We start from the raw sequence: 24,329 nt of genomic DNA on the forward strand, positions 1-24,329 counted from the left end.
TCTCAAATTGTGTTTTGTGTGGAGAGGTCATAAAAACTGTCCACTGTCTCTTTTTTCAGATGCAAGATTTCATAGAGTATTTTGGGAGCAGCGTTGAAGGAGAAAAAGTTTGGTGTGGCTATGGTTAGGGAATGCTTTGTCATGTTTTGAAACATGGCTAGAACTAAAAATGCCTAATAAAGTAAAAGAGATATGGTGCTTTGTCTTTTATGCTATAATTTGGTATTTTGACATGAATCTCACTTTTTTTGCATGGAACTTTGTGAGTGTAAAAGTATGAAAAGTATTATTAGAGTTTACATTATGTTATTTTGCATGTTTGATCTTGTGTTTATGGTGTCATGGAGCAGAGTTTTTGTAATGTTATGATTGGGTTTATCTATTTTTTTGGGGGGGGGGGGGAAATGTTGGACTGGGTTTCTTGAAGGATAAATTACTGCAATATGCGGTATATGGGAGTTTATAGGGAGGGGAGTTAAAGGATAGAATATAAACTTGATACTATATTGAATTTTCTGTTGGTACAGCATAGATTGAGATTGGGGAAGTACAAGAGAGATTTGCATTCTTTGCAAAAGGAAAGGAAAATCTTGCAGGCTGTGTGGAGCCCTGAAGGCAAATTAATCACCATTCCTGTAAGTTAGTGGAAAAAACTTAGTGGAAAAATTATAATTAGTGTTATATCTTTTTTCTAACTTTTTTGTTTCGATTTTTCTTATTTACAGGAGTGTTGAAATGGTGACCATATGCTACCTTGAGGGCTCAAGAATGTTTTGATGCATAAAGACACTAATCTATGTTAGAACTTTTATGTTTTGGTTGAACTTTTATGTTAGAACTTTTATGTTTTGGTTGAACTAATCAATGTACTCACTAGCTAATGTTATTTTGTTTCAAGACAATTTTAGCTAAAAGGATCTTGTTTGACTTATGTATGTTTTTGCATATTATATACATGTAAACTTGTTTATTAAAATCGTTAATATATTAGTTAATTTAAAAAATAATTTAGTAAATTATGCATGTAATTTGTAATAAAAAAAGTTACAAAATAATTAATTTGCTTTCGTAACTAAAGAAAAAATGTTACAAAATCATGTTACATTTTGTAACAAAATTTTTTGATAGGAAAAAAATTGACTGTCACGAAAAATACCTTCAAAATCAAAATTTGTTATCACTTTTGTAACGGTTTCTCGTTTTTTGTATCAAAAAAAATTGTTACAAAATATGGTACTGAACTGTAATAGTTCCATTTTTCGTTACAAAAACTTTTTGTAAAGGGACTTACTGCAATGGACCTTTTTTTTGTTACAAAAAACTTTTGTTTCAAAATTTTGACGTTTTGTAACAATATTTTTTGTTACAAATACGCCTTTTTCTTGTAGTGATGAAAGCTTTACATTGAAGAAGAGAAGCTCTACGTTGACATAGAAGAACGAAGAGAAGGTTTACGTTGATACGTTGAGGAAGAAGCTTTACGTTAATAGGGAGGGGGCGCGTGATCCAAAAATAACTTGGTTGACTAGGTTAGGGAACTGACATGGATATGGAGTATTATTGTTTTCAAAAATACTATTCTTACACTAAAATCAGATACTAATATTAATTACTAATATATTTATGTATATACATATGTAGTTTAATTTATTCTCAACGTGTATTTATATTGTAATATAAATTTTATATTAATGACTAATTTTAGTAGCTGATTTACTACAAAAGTACAAAAATATCTTCTTTAATGTTGTATTTTTCTTCTTCTTCTTCTTTTCCTTATTTTTTTCTTTCTTTTAGTTGAATGAATCTTGATTTATCCTCTTCCTAGTCATTTTGCAGCATTATGTGTTTCTTCTTTTTCTTTGTTTGATTCTTTTTTTATTTTTATTCTTGTTAAGAGAGTAAAATAAGAAAAAACTTGAGAAAATAAAACAAAAAAAAAAGATGAATAAGAAAAAAAAGAAGATGATGATGAAAAAGAAGAAGAAGAAGTAGCAGAAGATGAGGAGGAGAAAGAGAAAGAGTTTTGAATTATGCAGAATTTATTAGAATAAAAATACACCAAAATTTCTTAACAAATACATATAAATTTCTTAGTTTTTTACATCGAAATTTTGCTACAAAAGCATAAAATGTCTTCTTTAATGCTATATTTTTTTTCTTCTTCTTCTTTTTATTTCTTTTTTTCTTTTAGTTGAATGAATGTAGGTTCATTATTTTTATTCTTATTAAAAGAGTAAAATAAAAAAATTGAGAATGTAAAACAAGAAAGAAAAGATGAATAAGAAAAAAGAAAAATGATGATGATGAAAGACCTAGAATACTTTATATAACCTAACGCAAGTAGTTATAGAATGATTAACACTTTAATACTGCGACATCTCATTAGCAAGTTAATGTGCAGAAATAATCGAATAAATTGTGTGCTTTTTGGTCAGGTTGTAGATAATATTCTCCCTCACCTTGAAGAAGGAAGGGTTGGACCCTATGAAGGACGGACACTTTGCTGAGTTGCCGTGTCTGCGTGTCGGACACATTTCGGACACGACACTCACCGACACTCATCCGACACGTGTGTCTGCTGTGTCCAAACCGTGTCTCAATAAAAAATAAAAAATTCTTCTCCGGACACACTTGGACACACCTAAATAACATCACGTATCAGTGTGTCCGGTCTTATTCTTAATATATATTCTTAAAATAAATTTAGATATAGTATATATTATTATTTATTAAAATAAAAAATATTTTAAATACTTGATATAATTAAAATAAGACATTAAAAATAATTTAAAAAATTAATTTATATTTTAATATACATAAAATATTAAAATATTATTACAGTTTATCTAAAAATACTTTATATTTTATACGTATACGTGTCCCCGTGTCCTGTAAGATTTTAAAATTTGCGTGTCGACGTGTCCCGTGTCGTGTCGTGTCCCGTGTCCGTGTCAGTGTCCATGCATCATAGGTTGGACCCCTCATTGTTGTGTTGAGTTATGAATTATGCAAAACTTATCAGAATAAAAATACACCGAAGTTTCTTAACAAATACACATAAATTTATTAGTTTTTACACCAAAATTACTTAATGATTGTGATACGCAAACTCAGTTCGAAAACAAGTATACAAACAAGACTAAATTATGAAAAAAAACACATCCAAATTAATTTTGCATTAGACAATGTCATTAAGATGACAAAAATTCAACGATAACGATAATAATAACGACGATAATGATAAAGAAGATGACGATAACGATGATAATGATGACGATATAATGATAACGATGATGATGATGATGATGGAAAAGAAGGAGGAGGAAAACAAACGAGAAGAAAAAATCAAACGAAAAAAAGGAAGAGGAGTAGGAGAAGGTAGTGATGGTGGTGGTGACGACGATAACGAAAGGAAAAAAAGAGAAAAAAGAAGAACAAGAAAAAACAGCAACTGAGATATTAGTAAGAAGAAGAAGAGAAAGAAGAGGAGGAGAAGAAGAAGAAGGAAACGGAGAAGAAGGAAATGGATGGAGAAGGAGAAGGAGAAGGAGAAGGAAACGGAAAAGGAGAAGGCGCATGATTTGCAAAGCAGTTATAACAACTTGGTTAGACTTGATTAAGTATTTTGTTTAGATGTAGAATTTTATTCATTTTTTTTAAGCATGTTTTAATGTTAATGATAAGATGGAATCAATAAAGTAAAAAAATAAATATTTAATCATTCTTGAAAAATCAAAAGAGAATTCATCCTTAAACACTTCTTACTTATCCTTACTAAATAAGGAGTGTTGCACTCCATGTTAATTGAAAAAATTTCAGCTCTCAATTTATTATATTTTATATCAATTATTCAAATTTAAAATTTAGAGTTTAGAGTTTAAAATTTAGAGTTTAGAGTTTATAATTTAAGATTTATGAGTCAGAATTTTAGGATTTAAAATTTAAAATTTAGAATTTAGAATTTGACATTTAGAATTTAGTGTTTAAAATTTAAAATTTAGAATATAGAATTTAGTCTTTAAAATTTAACCTTTAAAGTTCAAGAAGTAGTTTTGTACAATTGCACTTCTTACTTTTTTTGGAATGTATTAATATTCAGCTATTCGTCAAAAAAAAAAAAAAAAAGATAATTCCTAAAATGATCTTAGAATTTTCAAACGCAAATCAAAATAGGTCCTCACTTTCATAATTAATCAAATAATAAGTCCTTTAAATTTACTTTGGTGAATTTCCATTCGTCTCTCATCAAAACTTCTGTTAGTGCAGTACTGATTTGAATTAGTAATAAGCACCAATATGGCATACTAAGATAATCAAAATAATGTGTTAAATGATTGATTAGACTCAATTTAGTCTCATCCCTAATATAAAATCTTAATCCCAAAATTAGAGCAAAATCTTCATGTTCATCTTTTATTCTCCTCTCAGTACAAGAGTATTACTTTTTTTTTTTTTTTGCTTGTTGAGTAACTAAATGTGGAAATGATAAATTTTTCATTCAATACTCTAGACTCTGGAACTGAATTGAAAGTTCATACTCTATATCAAACTTGCATTTCATTGTCACCGCGTCTAACGTTAACAGAGTAATTAACTTAATCCTTGCTTTATTCTTAATTGGATAACTAAGAATGACGAATAGTGATGTGGTGTTTTTTTATTGTTTCTGCTTTATTATGATTTACAATTGGATAAATAAGAATAATTAAAATGCCACTCTAATAATTTTACTAATAGCAGGTACATGAATGGATAATAAAGGAAAGCCATATTATTATACATAGTTGTTACATCAAAAACCTGTATTACACATAAAACTGAGACATCATGTAGTATCTACCTAGCCAATCAACTAGAATAGACTTGGACTAATATCTTTCTATATTTTTAAGGAAGTTAGATTCCAACATTTTCCAATAAAACAGTGTTATACATCTGGATCATGTATTGATAGATGTAAAATTACCCTTATTCATAATTTAGTGTTCCCTACTCTAGGTACAGTTGAGACACTTGAATCATTTGCAGGTGTGTTAGCAGATTTCCAAGAAAATTTAGCATGCCTTTCATTGTAGTGCCTGATTCCTGCCACATCATCAATTGGAACTGCTTCCGAAATTTCCCTTAGGTCCTTTTCACTAAGTTTCACTGACAAGGCACCTATGTTTTGATCCAGGTTCTTGATTTTAGTAGTTCCTGAAAAACTCTACCTCCATCAACATAATTGTCGCAACCAAGCTAAGCAGAGTGCGCGCGTACGCACGCTGCACACATATATATCACATTACCAGAACAAGATTCTATCCAAATTAAACAATTGATCATACCAGGAATAGGCACAACATCATTGCCTTGTTGGAGTACCCATGCTAATGCCAATTGAGGAGTGGTGCACTCATGCTTCTTTGCAAGGCTTTCTATTCTCTCATATATCCTCTTGTTCTTCTCCATGTTCTCTGCTTGATACCGAGGATGACCGCTCTAAAATGTGAAATAAATTAAATAACCAGCAACCAAACATGCAGATCATGTTTCTTGTTGAAAAATCAATAGTCTAATAATCTTGCTGTTTATTAGAAAAATAACATGGATGACACACTAAGTCAAATTCATCACAAACTAGTTCAATGTTCCTTCTAGGATTAAGAATTATATTATTTCTTGCTGTTTATTAATTTGCCACATCCTAATAACAAAAATGAAGCATAGTGACCAAATATATATGGCATACCAAGGAGCTAACAGAAGGCACAGTTTCCACAACTCCCTTGCCGCCAAAAAAGCCACGACCAAGAGGGCTATATGGCACAATTCCAATACCAAGTTCCCTGTATTAAAACAAGCACAAAGATAAAAGGTAAAAAAAAAAGTGTAGTCACATAGAGACATAGTTTCAAGTAGCTGATGTCTAATCACTATGTTCTTTAAGTAGAAACTCTAGAAGAACAACCAAAACTAACCTGCAAAGAGGGATTACTTCGTCCTCGATGTCTCGAGTCCAAAGAGACCACTCTAACTGAACTGCGGTAATAGGATGAACAGCATGCGCTCTCCTTATAGTATCAGGGCTGGCTTCAGATAACCCTATATACTTCACTTTCCCCTCCTCAACCAGTTTCTTAAGTTCACCCATCTATTACATACACCAAAGTTATTCAGATATCAGAATGTATCAAACGAGATAAGGCAGATAAATAGATCAAGTAATTTCTTTCATTAGTCTGTATCATTACTTACTGTTTGTTCTATAGGCACCGATGTGTCAACTCTATGTTGATAATAGAGATCAATGTATTGAACATCAAGACGTTTCAAGCTAGCTTCACAACATGAGCGCACATAGTCTGGTGTACCCTTGATCTGCAAACCAGAGATGCCTCTTGACATGCCAAATTTTGTTGCTAGCTGTATGTTGTCCCTAGGCAATTGCTTCAAAGCCTGGTTCGTGGTCAAGAAGGAAATCCATAACAAAAATGTTAGAAGACCATCAGAATTTATAGTTTTTGTCCAATCACTTATCTTTAGTCTAGTAATTTAACATCATATTTTATTTTATATTTTTAAACATTGATGGCTAACTGATAACCAAAAATAATAAATTCTGAGTTACATGAATTCACCAATGTGTGCATAGTAATTCGTAATTCAAAATCCATGTGGGAAGGACAAAGACTAATGTGTTGCAAATCACAGTTCTATTTAAAGATTTGTCAGTGAATTGCTGTATAAGCAGGTTAAGATTTGAGTCCACATACTTACTTAAACATACTGAGTGAATTTACCACCAAATCAACTATGTTGGTTATCTGCGAAACACTATGGTGTACTTTCCACCTAAGATCTGTACGTAGCATACCGTGTATAAAAAGTAATGATGACGATTAGTGAATACTGAGTAGTTAATACCTTGGCGAGCAAGAGTTCGTTAGCATGCTTAGAACCATAGACATCAGCAGTATCGAAAAAAGTGATGCCTTTACTGAAAGCATGCTTAATAACTGATATGGCTTCTTGTTCGGGGAGAGGATCGTTGTAAGCTCCAGTGAGCCCCATACACCCAAACCCCAACTTTGAAACCTACATATAAATAGACAATTTCAAGGAATTGGGGGTGAAAATAATTACATGGATTAAGTGAATGAAAGAAGCTAACTTGAAGGCCTTGGGAACCAAGGTTCACGCGAGGAATGGAAACGCTCTCACTCCCTGCTTCTGCCATTATTATGCTGCTTCACTCCTCAGTCGTAAATTGCAAGTTTGCAACTGTACAGTGTACGTAATGATCGAGGATGGATGGATGGATGAATGCATATGGTCGTGTATGGACAAATATCTTCCCAACGAAAGGTTCATGTGTTTTACTAAAGATAACTCAACAAAAATATCCTCTCATCGACAAAATTATTTATAAATTTATTAACAATAAAAGCATTTTTAAAATATGATAAAAATAAAGGTGGAAATTCAGATGCAGTCGACTTCACGTGAAGTTGATACTTGAGAGCCGTTAGATGATTTGATTAATTTGACTAAATTTTCATCTAACGGCTCTCAGATATCAACTTCACGTGAAGTGGACTTCAGCTGAGTTTTCACCTAAAAAAAATTAAAAGTGTAATTTTTTATATATAGTAGATGATGTATATATTTAATTAGAACCATATTCATGCAGGATTCTATGCTTATCTCGCACATATTAACTAAATTCATCCCCAAACACTTAAAATAGAAAAACTCAAGCATAGGTTCTAAGTATGCTAACTATAAAGGATAAATTCGAACCATATCCACAGAGGATCATGCGCGTATCTCGTGTGGATCCCTTCTGAATCTCCAACAAATTCATGCCTAATCATTATAAATAGAGTGCTCAAACACATAGTTGTCAGAACCGAACCGGTGATCGAACTGGTCAGGTTATTGGGTTACTGATTCAACCGGTGGGTCACTGGTTGAACCAATAGAACCGGTTGTACGTAAATAAAAAATATAAAATAGAAAAAAATTGAATAAAGTGACAATTAGGTCTATCCTTAAAATTTTTTACTTCAAATTAATTAGCCCTTGAAAAAAAATAAAATATCAATTTAGTCCTTCAAGATAGTAAACGATGAACACATTACGTCCCTCCATTAATTTTTCATGTGAAATTTAGTGGTGATGCTTAGATGTCCCTACTAATTAGTCTTAAGTCGAAATCTTCGAAGACCTACTAACTCAATACTCTAAAAAATTTAAAATAAATATCTTTACTAACATTTTAATATGTAAATGTAAATATTAAAATATTTGATACTTATTTTAATAATTCTATAAATTCTAAAGAATTAAAAAAAATGAGTATAAAACAAAAATTAAATTAAATAAATATAAAATAATTTAGTTGTGTATGTATATAATATATAAAATAATTAGCACATAAATTTCCAAATGAACACACTAGCTTGGTGGCATTCCTTATCCTTGCCTAGCAAGGAGACGCAGGTTCAAAACCCTGCATGCATTTTTGAATATTTGAGCACCATAGGACCGGCCGGTTCACGGATTGCATCGAACCGGCCGGATTTAAACGGTTTGTTTCCTTCTTCGGTCTAAGACTAAAACCGAATCAGCTGGATCACCGGTTTACTAGTTTTTCGGTCGAACCGACCGGTCCGGTCCGGTTCTTACAACTATGCTCAAACATACACTACAAATATGTTATCTAACCTAACCCTTATACCATTTGTGATATCACTTATTTAAGATTGGAAGTTCCTTAGGTAGCGTTTGGTGGAGAGATAGAGACGGAAAGACTGAGACTGAGAGACAGAGACTAAGAGACAGGGATTAAAATAAATCTCAGTATTCTGTTTGGTACAAAATAGGAGACAGGAATTGAAATAAGAATAAAACTCTAATTTAATTTGCACAAAGGGTAAAATTAGAATTAATTAATTGAAATGAAAGTATTTTAGGTATAAAATGTTATTAAAGTTTCAGTCTCCATCTCTAAAAATTTCAGTCCCCTGTGTCCCTACTTTTTGGAGGTACTGAAATACTGAAATTTTAGAGACAGAGACAGAAATTTTAGTACCAGTCTCTGAATTAACAAACACGATACTGAGTCTTAGTCTCTCAGTCTCTGTCTCAGTACCTCAAAACAAACGCTACCTTATAGATGAAAAGACTTCGTGTATCTACTGAGAAAATAAAACCTTATTTCATTCCTGCTAAACCGAAAATTGGGTGTATTAATCACTCACAGAGACCTGCCAAAAACTATGAGTAAAAGTTGTTGTATCTTAGATGATAAGGCGTGACGTTGGAAAATGTAATAGGAAAGAAGAACCTCGCCCATGCTAATGTGTAAACCAATGAATTTTGGCAAAGCACCCCGGCACTGTTGGAAAAGTGTAAATTGCAAACGGTGCATGCAGGAGCAAATAAAATTAGTAGGTTAATTATATTAGTTAATTGTAATAAGGAAATACAAGTTTCATGTTGTTTAGAATAGTGAACTTTGTATTATGTATTAGTCTCAAATCGTCTAAGTTATGAAGATTTTTTTTCTCTCCCATTAATATAAATAATTCATATACCTTTTATTTATAAAATAGAGTTTAGTTGAATATGATATAAGGTTTGTGCTTATTTTACTCTAGGTTCTCTTTAGAGTAAGAGGTCTAGTTTGCATCTTTGGTTTGGCCAATCAAAATAAATTTGTGACTATTTTTATCATAGTGAGGTTCATAGTGGGATTGCTAATCTAATCAAAATTAGTGAATCTAAACTATGTACTCATTGCTCAAACACACTGTTGGGTTAATAACTTTTTTTTCACCAAAGATAGGAGACTCGAATCCGCAATCTCTTAATTAAGTATGGAAAGACTATGCCATTTGAGCTATAATTCATTGACTGTTGGGTTAATAACTTAATATCATATATCATACCATGTCTATATATAATAAGGAACTTATATTCAAACTTTCACCATGATATATATTATTTAATTACTAGTAGTATTATTGCCTATCCATGTTATCATCATCCTTTCAATTATGATTGTGTGTTTCAAAGTTCATAAACGCTTGAATCTTTTGGAGGTGTGTTAGCAAACTTCCAAGATAACTTGCCATGCCCTTCATTGTAGTGCTGAATTCCTGCTATATCATCAACTGGAATTGCTTCCGAAATTTCCCTTAGCTCCTTCTCAGTAAATTTCACCGACAAAGCACCTATGTTTTCATCCAAGTTCTTGATTTTAGTAGTTCCTGTAAAACTCTACCTCCATCAATATAATTATTATCTCATCACCAGAACGAGTTTATATCTAAATTAAACAATTGATGATACCAGGAATAGGCACAACATCATTGCCTTGTTGGAGTACCCATGCTAATGCCAACTGAGGAGTGGTGCACTCATACTTCTTTGCAAGGCTTTCTATTCTCTTATATATCCTCTTGTTCTTCTCTATGTTCTCTGCTTGGTACCGAGGATGAGCACTCTAAAATGTTAAATAAATAACTAGAAATCAAACAATCAGATAATTTTTCTTGTTGAAAAATCAATAGTCTAATAATGTACTTTACTCTTGATGACTAATTTTAAATTAGAAAAGTAAAATGGTTGACATCACCCTAAACCAAAGTCACAAATTGAACTAGTTCAGTGTTCCTTCTAGTAGGATTAAGAATTATTCCTAGCTGTTTATTAATTTATTTATCACAACCTAATGACAAATTAAAATCAAGCATGCATAATGATCAAATATGGTACCAAGGAGCTAACAGAAGGTAAAGTTTCGACAACTCCTTTTCCACCAAAAAAGCCACGACCAAGAGGGCTATAAGACACAATTCCAATACCAAGTTTCCTGTACTAAAACAAGAATAAAGATTAAAGACTAAAAGAAAAGTGTAGTCACATAGCGACATAGTTTCAAGTAGGAGGTTAATAAAAAAATGAGTAATTACCCAAATCAGTCCCCGAAGATTTTAGAATCGGACATTTTAATCCCCAAGGAAAATTAATACACGGATCAGTCCTCAAGGTTTTACTCCGGCAGACAAATCAGTTCCCATTCATTTTCCGGCAGAGTAATTACCCAGATCAGTCCCCAAAGATTTTAAAAACGGACATTTTAGTCCCCACGAAAAACTAATGTACAAATCAATCCCCAACTTTTCTCTCTGTTAGACATAATAGTCCCCCGTCCAAAATTAAAATAAAATAAAATAATTATTATTATTAATTGCACAATAATATTGTACTATATTTTTTGTATTTTTTAGACAAAAATAATGATAAATTTATTCATTAAATTCTTATATATATATATATATATAGTCACTCAACAACAACAATAATAATAATAATAAAATTATTAGAAATTATTTTACAAGAAATTCAAAATTAAAATCATTTGATATTTTTGTACTTAATATAATCAAAAGATGTCCTATGTAAAAAAAATTATATATGTTTATATTAAAAAATATGTATCAAAACAAAATATTTTAATTTGAATTTATATTAAATACATATTTTTTTAATACAAACATATTTTTTAAAATAGTACATCTTTTGATTATATTAAATACAAAAATATCAAATGATTTTAACCTTGATTTTTTTAAAATAATCTCTAATAATTTTATTTATTATTATTATTATTAATTACATAATAATATTATACCATGATTTTTTGTATTTTCTAGATAAAAATAATGATAAATTTATTCATTAGATTCTTATATATGTATTTATATATATATAGTCACTCAATAATAATAATAATAATAATAATAATAATAATAATAATAATAATAATAATAATAATTAATAAAATTATTAGAGATTATTTTATAAGAAATTTAAGGTTAAAACCATTTGATATTTTTGTATTTAATATAATCAAAAGATGTACTATTTTAAAATATGTTTGTATTAAAAAAATATATATTTAATATAAATTCAAATTAAAATATTTTTTTAATACATATTTTTTAATATAAACATATATAATTTTTTTTACATAGGACATCTTTTGATTATATTAAATACAAAAATATCAAATGATTTTAACTTTGAATTTTTTGTAAAATAATATCTAATAATTTTATTATTATTATTATTATTATTATTATTATTGTTGTTGTTGTTGTTGTTGTTGTTGTTGTTGTTGAGTGACTATATATATATATATAAGAATTTAATGAATAAATTTATCATTATTTTTGTCTAAAAAATACAAAAAATATAGTACAATATTTGTGTAATTAATAATAATAATTATTTTATTTTATTTTAATTTTGGACGGGGGACTATTATGTCTAACAGAGAGAAAAGTTGGGGATTGATTTGTACATTAATTTTTCTTGGGGACTAAAATATCTGTTTTTAAAATCTTTGGGGACTGATCTGGATAATTACTCTGCCGGAAAATGAACTGGGGACTAATTTGTCTGCCGGAGTAAAATCTTGGGGACTGATCCGTGTATTAATTTTCCTTGGGGACTAAAATCTCCGATTCTAAAATCCTCGGGGACTGATTTGGGTAATTACTCTAAAAAAATATAACCAAACTGAACTAAAGCTGAATCAAACCCTTTTAAATAAGGTGAATGCTACGTGCCTATCATTTTGTATTTAAGGCTGCGTTTGTTTATAGAAACAGGACACTGAGACAGGACACAGAAATACAACATCGTATTTGGCAGAAGTGACATGGACAGAGACAATGTGTCCAGAGATACTGAATTAATGTATTTTGTGTTCATCTTGATAGTAAGGACATAGAGACACTAACAAGGGACACAACTTATTTTTCATTTTTTCTTTCGTTATTTTTGTTAATTTTTTATAATTATATTTTTTTATTATTATATTTTTCATCTCAAATTTTTTGAATAAAAAAAAATGAGAATAAATTAGATTTTTATAATTTGTTTTAGTTTTTTTTTTTACCAAAGATAGGAGACTCGAACCCGCAACCTCTTAATTGAGTATGAGGAGACTATGTCATTTGAGCTATAACTCGTTGGCTTTTAGTTTATCACCAAACAAAATACAAGAATATAAAATTTTTTCTCTTATCTCTTGTGTCTTGTTCTCAGTGTCTTGTCCTGTTCTGTCATGAGAAATAAACGCAGCCTAAGTTACTAAAAAAAGTAAATAAATAATATTTAATAAATTTTACATGATTTATTTTTTATTTTAAATATTTTATTTTTTACTTTAAAAGGGAACTTAGACAATTTAGACACCATAACAAAGACACCGTAAAACTCACCTTTAAATAAATCAATATTTTCAAGTAAAACATTGAAGTGATACCAAAGTCTTTTTCTCTCACAAAATTCGTAGTTTGTTTTTCTAGTATGGTTTCGTTTAAGGGCAGTGCTACGGTGATGAAATGAAGAATTTTCTTTACATGCTGAAACAAGGTGGAGTGCATGGATATTGGACACGTGTAAAGATGTTTTCCAAGACAAAACAAATCTGACGGAACCAGAGGAACAACAGACTTTAACTTGTCAAAGTGATTAATAAGTTAGGTAATAGATTATGTTAATTAATGTGGTTAAATGTTTGGGCCAATTTGATTTGAAGCCCAAAAATTTTTTTTGAAGCTGTGTTATTCGTTGAAGCTGTGTTATTCGTTGAACACCGAGTAAAATTGCGTGTGTCAGTCGCCCAACCCAGTTCTCGTCACCCACAGAAAAACGTCTATAAATAATTAATTTTTTCGGTCAAGATAAAATCGAACGCTATTTACTAATTTTCTTCTTTAACCGTAGATATTTTCCAATATTAGCATCTTATACAATATTTTTTTTTTCACATTGTAAAATTAATTATTATAATTCTTGGTCATTGTTTATTATTCTAATTTATTATAATATGTATTATTGTTTCTAATGAAATTGATAAATTAAGTCAAAAATTAACCCTAAATAATAATAAAAACCTAATTAGTAAAAACCTGGAATCCAAAACAGTAAACAAATTAGGATTATTGATAGTATTCATAGAAACTGCAAAAATATATTATTTTATATATTACTTTTAATTTAATAAATAAATATTAACTTTTATTAAAAAAATTATAACAAACTAAAAAATATTTTTATAAAAAATATCATATAAAATAAATACTAAAAGAAGTATTAAAAATGATTAAATATACTTAAAAATAATATTATAATTTTTTAGTAATTTACTAATTATCTATCTAAAAGTGATTTTAACCAATATTATTCAAACAATTTCATTTTATCAAAATTAATTTTAATATAGAATTGCCAAACATAGATTATGTTGGCACAAAATCACTTATCTTCGAAATCAGTTTTACAAAATCACTTTCTTTCAAATTTCAGTTTAACCAACTCTAATCCAAACACACACTTTGTCGTTCGGTTTATTCGTTAGAAGATTCGACAAGTTTGACTAAGTTATCGTTTAATAGTTCTTAACTGTTAATTTCACATGAACACAACTTCTTTAAACTGTTCCTGTGTAATAAATATATTATCACTACTTAGAATTTTGATCAGAGTCACTATCATTTCCATAATTTTAGCGGGTCCATAAGTGTTTATGATTATATAGTTTCGAGTAGGGCAATGCTACGGCGGTGATGAAGTTATTCTTCATCAGCTGCTGAAGCGATGTCGATGAGCTATCTGGCTGAGGCGTGTGACGTTGTTGTATATGATTTTAGGTTAAGAGTTAGGAATATTGTAAATGATTTAGGATTTCAGAACTAGAATTCAGGATTTACAATTTATAGATTATCGTATGGGCAGTGCTACGGTGATGAAATGAAGAATTTTCTTTACATGCTGAAACAAGGTGGAGTGCATGGATATTGGACACGTGTAAAGATGTTTCCCAAGACAAAACAAATCTGACGGAACCAGAGGAACAACAGACTTTAACTTGTCAAAGTGATTAATAAGTTAGGTAATAGATTATGTTAATTAATGTGGTTAAATGTTTGGGCCAATTTGATTTGAAGCCCAAAAATTTTTTTTGAAGCTGTGTTATTCGTTGAAGCTGTGTTATTCGTTGAACACCGAGTAAAATTGCGTGTGTCAGTCGCCCAACCCAGTTCTCGTCACCCACAGGAAAACGTCTATAAATAATTAATTTTTTCGGTCAAGATAAAATCGAACGCTATTTACTAATTTTCTTCTTTAACCGTAGATATTTTCCAATATTAGCATCTTATACAATATTTTTTTTTTCACATTGTAAAATTAATTATTATAATTCTTGGTCATTGTTTATTATTCTAATTTGTTATAATATGTATTATTGTTTCTAATGAAATTGATAAATTAAGTCAAAAATTAACCCTAAATAATAATAAAAACCTAATTAGTAAAAACCCGGAATCCAAAACAGTAAACAAATTAGGATTATTGATAGTATTCATAGAAACTGCAAAAATATATTATTTTATATATTACTTTTAATTTAATAAATAAATATTAACTTTTATTAAAAAAATTATAACAAACTAAAAAATATTTTTATAAAAAATATCATATAAAATAAATACTAAAAGAAGTATTAAAAATGATTAAATATACTTAAAAATAATATTATAATTTTTTAGTAATTTACTAATTATCTATCTAAAAGTGATTTTAACCAATATTATTCAAACAATTTCATTTTATCAAAATTAATTTTAATATAGAATTGCCAAACATAGATTATGTTGGCACAAAATCACTTATCTTCGAAATCAGTTTTACAAAATCACTTTCTTTCAAATTTCAGTTTAACCAACTCTAATCCAAACACACACTTTGTCGTTCGGTTTATTCGTTAGAAGATTCGACAAGTTTGACTAAGTTATCGTTTAATAGTTCTTAACTGTTAATTTCACATGAACACAACTTCTTTAAACTGTTCCTGTGTAATAAATATATTATCACTACTTAGAATTTTGATCAGAGTCACTATCATTTCCATAATTTTAGCGGGTCCATAAGTGTTTATGATTATATAGTTTCGAGTAGGGCAATGCTACGGCGGTGATGAAGTTATTCTTCATCAGCTGCTGAAGCGATGTCGATGAGCTATCTGGCTGAGGCGTGTGACGTTGTTGTATATGATTTTAGGTTAAGAGTTAGGAATATTGTAAATGATTTAGGATTTCAGAACTAGAATTCAGGATTTACAATTTATAGATTATCGTATATATCGAGTTTAGACTTTATTAGATTATGATTTACCATTTATGGTGTTAGGGTTTCGATTTTAGGTTAAAAGGTTAAGGATTTTATATTTAAACTTAAGAGTTTAATGAAACTGATTGAATGTTTAGGATTTAGGATTCAAGATTTAGAGAAATTACTGTTAAGAGAGAGTTTAGAATTTATACTTTAGGATTTAAGTTTGACAGTGAAATTCAGAGTTTAGTGTTTAAGGTCAAAATTTAAAAATTGACAAGATTTAAGATTGTAAATAGTTAAAAAAATATGACATTGATTTAAAGAAATAATTCTTTCAATTAAAATGTACGTAGGTGTTCATTAAACTGATACATCTAATGATTATCATATATCTTACAGGCATTTTTTAAATAGCTAGAATTCTTATTATAACTATTAAAAATACTTTCTAATTCGCTTATAAAAGAAGGATCATTAAAAATCTTCAAAAATTAATTTTGAATATTAAAATATATGGATTTACAATTTTTTTAGCTATTGTTGTCCTAACTATAAGAATTTTATTAGATACAAAATTTCTAATGTTCCTAACACCGACTAATAAATAATCAACATTTTATATTATATATATATAATGTGAATAAATTATTTTTATTACTAAATTTAATTATTATTTTTTTTTAGGTTTCTCATAAATTATTAGATTAATTTAGTTGAACTTATTTACTAATTAAAATTATTCAACTTTCAAAATAAAAAAAAGAAAACTTTTTCCATATGTTAATTTTAATTCGAAAAAATTTTTAGTTTAATTTTGCTTCACACATTTCATTTTTGAATTATATAATTCTCTTTCTATAAATAAAACCAAATATCATTTTATTAAAAAAGTGTTTCCATATATATCTTCATTTATTTTGTTTTCGGTTTTTTTACTCATCACGTGTCCTAAAAAATCCTCTCATGCACAAAAATTTTAACATATCAGATATACCATACAAACAAAAGAATATTACAATATTCATTCCTTACTCTATAACCCAACAAAAAGCCCAATCAAAACAAAAATTTCACCAACAAAATGCCAAAAAGCTCAATAACTAACACACCTTAATTAACCAATAATTAAACTCTCCTAATTACCTCACTCTAGACAAAACTCCTGCCTAGTCAGTCACCGCTAGCAGACACTGTCTGCGCGTGTAGTCACGCAAACCCATGTGTCACACAATGGGCTACACCACGCAGTTTCCTTTCCTGAGGAAAAAAAATCACTTCTTCATGCTAGCATTGGCCTGATACATGGGTTTGCTAGCATGAAGAAGTGATTTTTTTTCCTCAGGAAAGGAAACTGCGTGGTGTAGCCCATTGTGTGACACATGGGTTTGCGTGACTACACGCGCAGACAGTGTCTGCTAGCGGTGACTGACTAGGCAGGAGTTTTGTCTAGAGTGAGGTAATTAGGAGAGTTTAATTATTGGTTAATTAAGGTGTGTTAGTTATTGAGCTTTTTGGCATTTTGTTGGTGAAATTTTTGTTTTGATTGGGCTTTTTGTTGGGTTATAGAGTAAGGAATGAATATTGTAATATTCTTTTGTTTGTATGGTATATCTGATATGTTAAAATTTTTGTGCATGAGAGGATTTTTTAGGACACGTGATGAGTAAAAAAACCGAAAACAAAATAAATGAAGATATATATGGAAACACTTTTTTAATAAAATGATATTTAGTTTTATTTATAGAAAGAGAATTATATAATTCAAAAATGAAATGTGTGAAGCAAAATTAAACTAAAAATTTTTTCGAATTAAAATTAACATATGGAAAAAGTTTTCTTTTTTTTTATTTTAAAAGTTGAATAATTTTAATTAGTAAATAAGTTCAACTAAATTAATCTAATAATTTATGAGAAACCTAAAAAAAAATAATAATTAAATTTAGTAATAAAAATAATTTATTCACATTATATATATATAATATAAAATGTTGATTATTTATTAGTCGGTGTTAGGAACATTAGAAATTTTGTATCTAATAAAATTCTTATAGTTAGGACAACAATAGCTAAAAAAATTGTAAATCCATATATTTTAATATTCAAAATTAATTTTTGAAGATTTTTAATGATCCTTCTTTTATAAGCGAATTAGAAAGTATTTTTAATAGTTATAATAAGAATTCTAGCTATTTAAAAAATGCCTGTAAGATATATGATAATCATTAGATGTATCAGTTTAAAGAACACCTACGTACATTTTAATTGAAAGAATTATTTCTTTAAATCAATGTCATATTTTTTTAACTATTTACAATCTTAAATCTTGTCAATTTTTAAATTTTGACCTTAAACACTAAACTCTGAATTTCACTGTCAAACTTAAATCCTAAAGTATAAATTCTAAACTCTCTCTTAACAGTAATTTCTCTAAATCTTGAATCCTAAATCCTAAACATTCAATCAGTTTCATTAAACTCTTAAGTTTAAATATAAAATCCTTAACCTTTTAACCTAAAATCGAAACCCTAACACCATAAATGGTAAATCATAATCTAATAAAGTCTAAACTCGATATATACGATAATCTATAAATTGTAAATCCTGAATTCTAGTTCTGAAATCCTAAATCATTTACAATATTCCTAACTCTTAACCTAAAATCATATACAACAACGTCACACGCCTCAGCCAGATAGCTCATCGACATCGCTTCAGCAGCTGATGAAGAATAACTTCATCACCGCCGTAGCATTGCCCTACTCGAAACTATATAATCATAAACACTTATGGACCCGCTAAAATTATGGAAATGATAGTGACTCTGATCAAAATTCTAAGTAGTGATAATATATTTATTACACAGGAACAGTTTAAAGAAGTTGTGTTCATGTGAAATTAACAGTTAAGAACTATTAAACGATAACTTAGTCAAACTTGTCGAATCTTCTAACGAATAAACCGAACGACAAAGTGTGTGTTTGGATTAGAGTTGGTTAAACTGAAATTTGAAAGAAAGTGATTTTGTAAAACTGATTTCGAAGATAAGTGATTTTGTGCCAACATAATCTATGTTTGGCAATTCTATATTAAAATTAATTTTGATAAAATGAAATTGTTTGAATAATATTGGTTAAAATCACTTTTAGATAGATAATTAGTAAATTACTAAAAAATTATAATATTATTTTTAAGTATATTTAATCATTTTTAATACTTCTTTTAGTATTTATTTTATATGATATTTTTTATAAAAATATTTTTTAGTTTGTTATAATTTTTTTAATAAAAGTTAATATTTATTTATTAAATTAAAAGTAATATATAAAATAATATATTTTTGCAGTTTCTATGAATACTATCAATAATCCTAATTTGTTTACTGTTTTGGATTCCAGGTTTTTACTAATTAGGTTTTTATTATTATTTAGGGTTAATTTTTGACTTAATTTATCAATTTCATTAGAAACAATAATACATATTATAACAAATTAGAATAATAAACAATGACCAAGAATTATAATAATTAATTTTACAATGTGAAAAAAAAAATATTGTATAAGATGCTAATATTGGAAAATATCTACGGTTAAAGAAGAAAATTAGTAAATAGCGTTCGATTTTATCTTGACCGAAAAAATTAATTATTTATAGACGTTTTCCTGTGGGTGACGAGAACTGGGTTGGGCGACTGACACACGCAATTTTACTCGGTGTTCAACGAATAACACAGCTTCAACGAATAACACAGCTTCAAAAAAAATTTTTGGGCTTCAAATCAAATTGGCCCAAACATTTAACCACATTAATTAACATAATCTATTACCTAACTTATTAATCACTTTGACAAGTTAAAGTCTGTTGTTCCTCTGGTTCCGTCAGATTTGTTTTGTCTTGGGAAACATCTTTACACGTGTCCAATATCCATGCACTCCACCTTGTTTCAGCATGTAAAGAAAATTCTTCATTTCATCACCGTAGCACTGCCCTTCGTTTAAAACCAAATAGAACTCGTTTCGCTAAATCATATCTTCTCTCTCCTCAAACTGCTTCAGCACCGGCCGAATGGCCGGACCGTACCAACCGTCCGCACTAACAGCGTCACTCGGCCGGCAAAGGCTAGAGCCTCCGAGAGCTCGGTCCACCACTACCTATTTTGGCTGACCACGTTGGCTAAATGCGGTTAAAAACCTTTTTCAATATATAAATTAGTTTAAACTCGTTTTTAAAATTAAATTGCTTTTATTTTTATGTGTGTCCGTATCATATTATAATTTATTATTTTTATTCAATATTTTGTGTCATAAATTTAATTTTTTTTAACTTACATTTTTTAATATTGTTGATTTAAATGTTGATAAAAAATAATAAATTCTGCTAGTTTTGTAGTGTTAGTAAAAAAAATACATTATAAATACTCTATTTAAAAGTAGCTTATATATCTAAAAAATAGTGTTTATTATATCGGTTCCGCTACGTTACCAACAGCATATCTGTCAACTTCTGCCAACTCTTATTTATAATTGTGTTTTATAGAAGTGTGTTCGTATATGTGTCTAATAAAAATGTCTTTTTTATAGCTGTGTTTAATAGAAGTGTCTTTATAAATATATTTTCTGGATGTGTCTCTTTATATATGTATTTAAAATATATTAATTATTAGACACATCCACGAACATACTTCCATGAAACACAATTATAAATCAGAGTTGGCAGAAGTTGGCAGATAATATGTTGGTACCCTATACTTTTTCTTATTATATTTGTTTAAGTAGAGTCCTAAGGTTGCGTTTGGAATGGAGATTAATACTGAAAAATAAAGATTAAATTAAGTTTTTATATTGTATTTGGTGTAAAATATACCGAACTAAATCATATCTTTAAGATAAATATGAGAAGAATGTTAGAGGATTAGTCATTTTTTAGTCATCAATATTTAAAAATATGGGATAAAATATGTTGTTAAATTTTTAGATTAAAAGAATTAAGTTGATGGCTAAATAACGACCAAAAATAATAGATTCTGATGATCTCCTAATATTTTTCTAAATATAGAAATTAAGGGGTAGATTTAAAATTTAAAAATTAAATAAAAATATTTTTTAAAAAATATTATTAAAATTTTTATTTTTGTGTCCAAAAATTTCAATCTTCTAAGTGTGTATTTTAATTTTTTGACCACCAAATATATTGTTAAATCATCTTCAATAGAAAACTCATCTTGGTCTCTATTTATGGCCCACTAGTTATAAAAAGTAACTCTACATCAGTTTTTGTGTCATAAACAGTAAATAAGAACTCAAAACATCTCTTTCTTCTTCTTCTTCATTAGGAGGAACTAACTTTACTTCCTATTGTGATCTCACTTAATTAATTAAATTAAAATTAATTTAGTTACTATTTTTTGCAATAATATTATTAAAATGTGTAAATTCAAAAATAATTTACTATTAAAATATCAAAAATACTATTTATACACCAAAATCAGCTACTAAAATCAGTCATTAATGTATTTGTGTATAAATACATGTGTGGTTTAATTTATTTTCAATGCGTATCTATATTCCAACATGTATTTTATACTGGTGGTTGACTTTGGTAGCTGCTTTTGGTATACATATAACATTACTCTAAAAATATTAATATTAAAAAAAAATAACTTCGTATATAATAATAGTGCACAATATATAATTCGAGATTACACTAATTTATAAAATTACGGAATATAAAAAAAGAAAGCATAATAAAGCTCTATAGTTGATGATAAGTATTATAAAATTGTCATATATATTCAATTAAGTCTTCTTTTAACTATTGATATTGCTGTTTATTTTAAAATTGGACATTTTTTTTAAAAAAATTGATAATGCAGTGCAAAATCTTTCTCTCTTAACTAAAATAATTAATATAAATTATTAATTAAATAGAGATATAATTATTTAATTATTTATTATTTAAATAATTTATTAAATAATTAATATAAATTAAATAAAAATATAATTATTTATTTTTATAATATCTTGTCACGCGACAAATTATTATTAGATAAAGAAAGATATTCTCTTCTTTTAAAAAATATGTAGGACTCTCTTTTCTTCTTTTTCAATAATTAGCACGTTTTTTTTTAAAATAATATAATTAGATATCTTTTAAATTCTATCATCTAATATTTTAAAAGAAAAAAATTAAAAAATAAATAACTTTTTATAAAAAATAAATATTTAAATTAATTAAATAATATTATTTAAATAGGACCCACTAAAGACTGAAAATTTGAAAAACAAAATAGATTATGGTTCTCAAAAATAGGACCTCATATTTTGGCCGTCGAGTTGTACTTAAGTCTCAACTAAAACTAACCTGCAAAGAGAACAACAAACTAAAACTCTAACAACAAACTCTACCTAAGAGAACAACTAAAACTAACCTGCAAAGAGGAACTATTTCGTCCTCGATGTCTCGAGTCCAAAGAGACCACTCTATTTGAACTGCGGTAATAGGATGAACAGCATGCGCTCTCCTTATTGTATCACTGCTGGCTTCAGATAACCCTATATATTTCACTTTTTTCTCCTCAACGAGTTTCTTAAGTTCGCCCATCTATTCATACACCAAAGTTATTCAGATATCAGAATGTATCAAGCTAAGTGATGATCAATTAATATTTTTGAAATGAAAATCATGATGAGTTACTGTTTGTTCTATAGGCACGGATGTGTCGACTCTATGCTGATAATAGAGATCAATGTATTCAACGTCAAGGCGTTTCAAGCTGGCTTCACAACATGACCGCACATAGTCTGGTGTACCCTTGACATGCAAATTAGCAAAGTCTAACTTTAAAACGCCGAACTTTGTTGCTATCTGAATCTTGTCCCTAGGCAACTGCTTCAAAGCCTGGTACATATATGGTGTTCAGAAGAAACAATGACTTTATTAGTTCTAATTGCAGCAAATAAATGAAAGAGAGAAAGATAGAATAGTTACCTTGGCTAGCAAGAGTTCGTTAGCATTAGCACCATAGACATCAGCAGTGTCAAAAAAAGTGATGCCTTTATTGAATGCATGCTTAACGACGGTGATGCCTTGGTCTTCTGGAAGAGGATGATTGTAAGTTCCAGTAAGGCCCATACACCCCAGTCCCAACTTTGAAACCTGTTAATAATTAAATAACAAATAATATAATATGCTATAATTGAGGCTAAGGCATTGTTATTGGCTTGCATGCATATAATAAGATTATTTACCACAAGGCCTTGGGAACCAAGGTTGACAGTAGGAATTCTCTGTGGTTCTGCCATTTTGGTGAAACTGAATCATCGTTATGGAATATATATAGAAGGATATTTTCCTTGAGGAATGAATGGTTCACGACATTTAATTTGTTACGATCATATACACAGTAGTAGAGCACATTACATGGCAATCATCAATGGCGGCGCGCGTGTTTAAATGTTGGCCAAAATATATATCTTTGATAGTTATCCATGTAAAGAACGGATCCTTGGTGTTTGTGAGTTGTGAGTTGTTCTTTATCTTCACTTTTGAGATTAGAGGATGCAAACGAGACACGGGTGTTGATGATCCTTTTTTTTTTTTTCATTTTATTTAAAATATGCTGTTGTTTGAAGATGTTGGCCGGTGTTTGTGGGTTAAGAGATGTGGCACCCGTAGTTGTTTGTTTGGGAATTGTGTATTTTTGTCTTTGTCTAAGTTTCTATGATTTGTGACATGATATATGAATAGGAAAAGTCTAGGTCCAGCAACTTTTATATTTTCTTACTAGCACTTAACTATCAAAATAAAAGTGATAGATCTCCTACTATTAGATACAATTAGATATAATCTCACACCATTAAAAACATTATTAATGACCAATTAATAATTACAAAACACCAAAATTGTTGACCCCTAACATTCCTCATATGAATAATGTTGGATAATTATATTTTTTTAATATTAAGTTTATCGTAAATTTTAGATTTTAAATCATAATCATTAAATTTTAAATTATACACTTATAAGATTAAAATTGGTTAATATTAGTTAACTAAAAGTTGGTTCTCTTTATTTTTTATTTTAATCAACAAAATAATAATAGGAAAAAGATAAATCTTATGAGCTAACATTTTTTATCAATATTAGCTAAT

At 28.6% G+C, this 24,329-nt stretch overlaps 2 protein-coding genes across 2 annotated transcripts; both read right to left on the reverse strand.

Moving 5' to 3' along the window:
• Window positions 1–4,752: 4,752 nt before the first annotated feature.
• On the reverse strand, window positions 4,753–7,826 carry LOC112758699 (probable aldo-keto reductase 1). Its single transcript, XM_025807418.3, has 7 exons — window positions 7,157–7,826; window positions 6,910–7,080; window positions 6,241–6,441; window positions 5,964–6,136; window positions 5,735–5,831; window positions 5,331–5,484; window positions 4,753–5,199 (listed from the first exon to the last, which is right to left on the reverse strand). Exons 1-7 carry the CDS (start codon window positions 7,220–7,222, stop codon window positions 4,976–4,978), a joined length of 1,086 nt encoding a protein of 361 aa, XP_025663203.1. The 5' UTR covers window positions 7,223–7,826; the 3' UTR covers window positions 4,753–4,975.
• Window positions 7,827–9,836: 2,010 nt separating this feature from the next.
• Window positions 9,837–23,806, reverse strand: LOC112758700 (probable aldo-keto reductase 1). The gene is made up of 7 exons (XM_072219949.1): window positions 23,427–23,806; window positions 23,167–23,334; window positions 22,873–23,076; window positions 22,607–22,779; window positions 10,768–10,864; window positions 10,342–10,495; window positions 9,837–10,259 (listed from the first exon to the last, which is right to left on the reverse strand). Exons 1-7 carry the CDS (start codon window positions 23,478–23,480, stop codon window positions 10,060–10,062), a joined length of 1,050 nt encoding a protein of 349 aa, XP_072076050.1. The 5' UTR covers window positions 23,481–23,806; the 3' UTR covers window positions 9,837–10,059.
• Window positions 23,807–24,329: the final 523 nt, after the last annotated feature.

This window comes from Arachis hypogaea, chromosome 16, assembly GCF_003086295.3.
Source record: "Arachis hypogaea cultivar Tifrunner chromosome 16, arahy.Tifrunner.gnm2.J5K5, whole genome shotgun sequence".
Taxonomy (NCBI): Eukaryota; Viridiplantae; Streptophyta; class Magnoliopsida; order Fabales; family Fabaceae; genus Arachis; species Arachis hypogaea.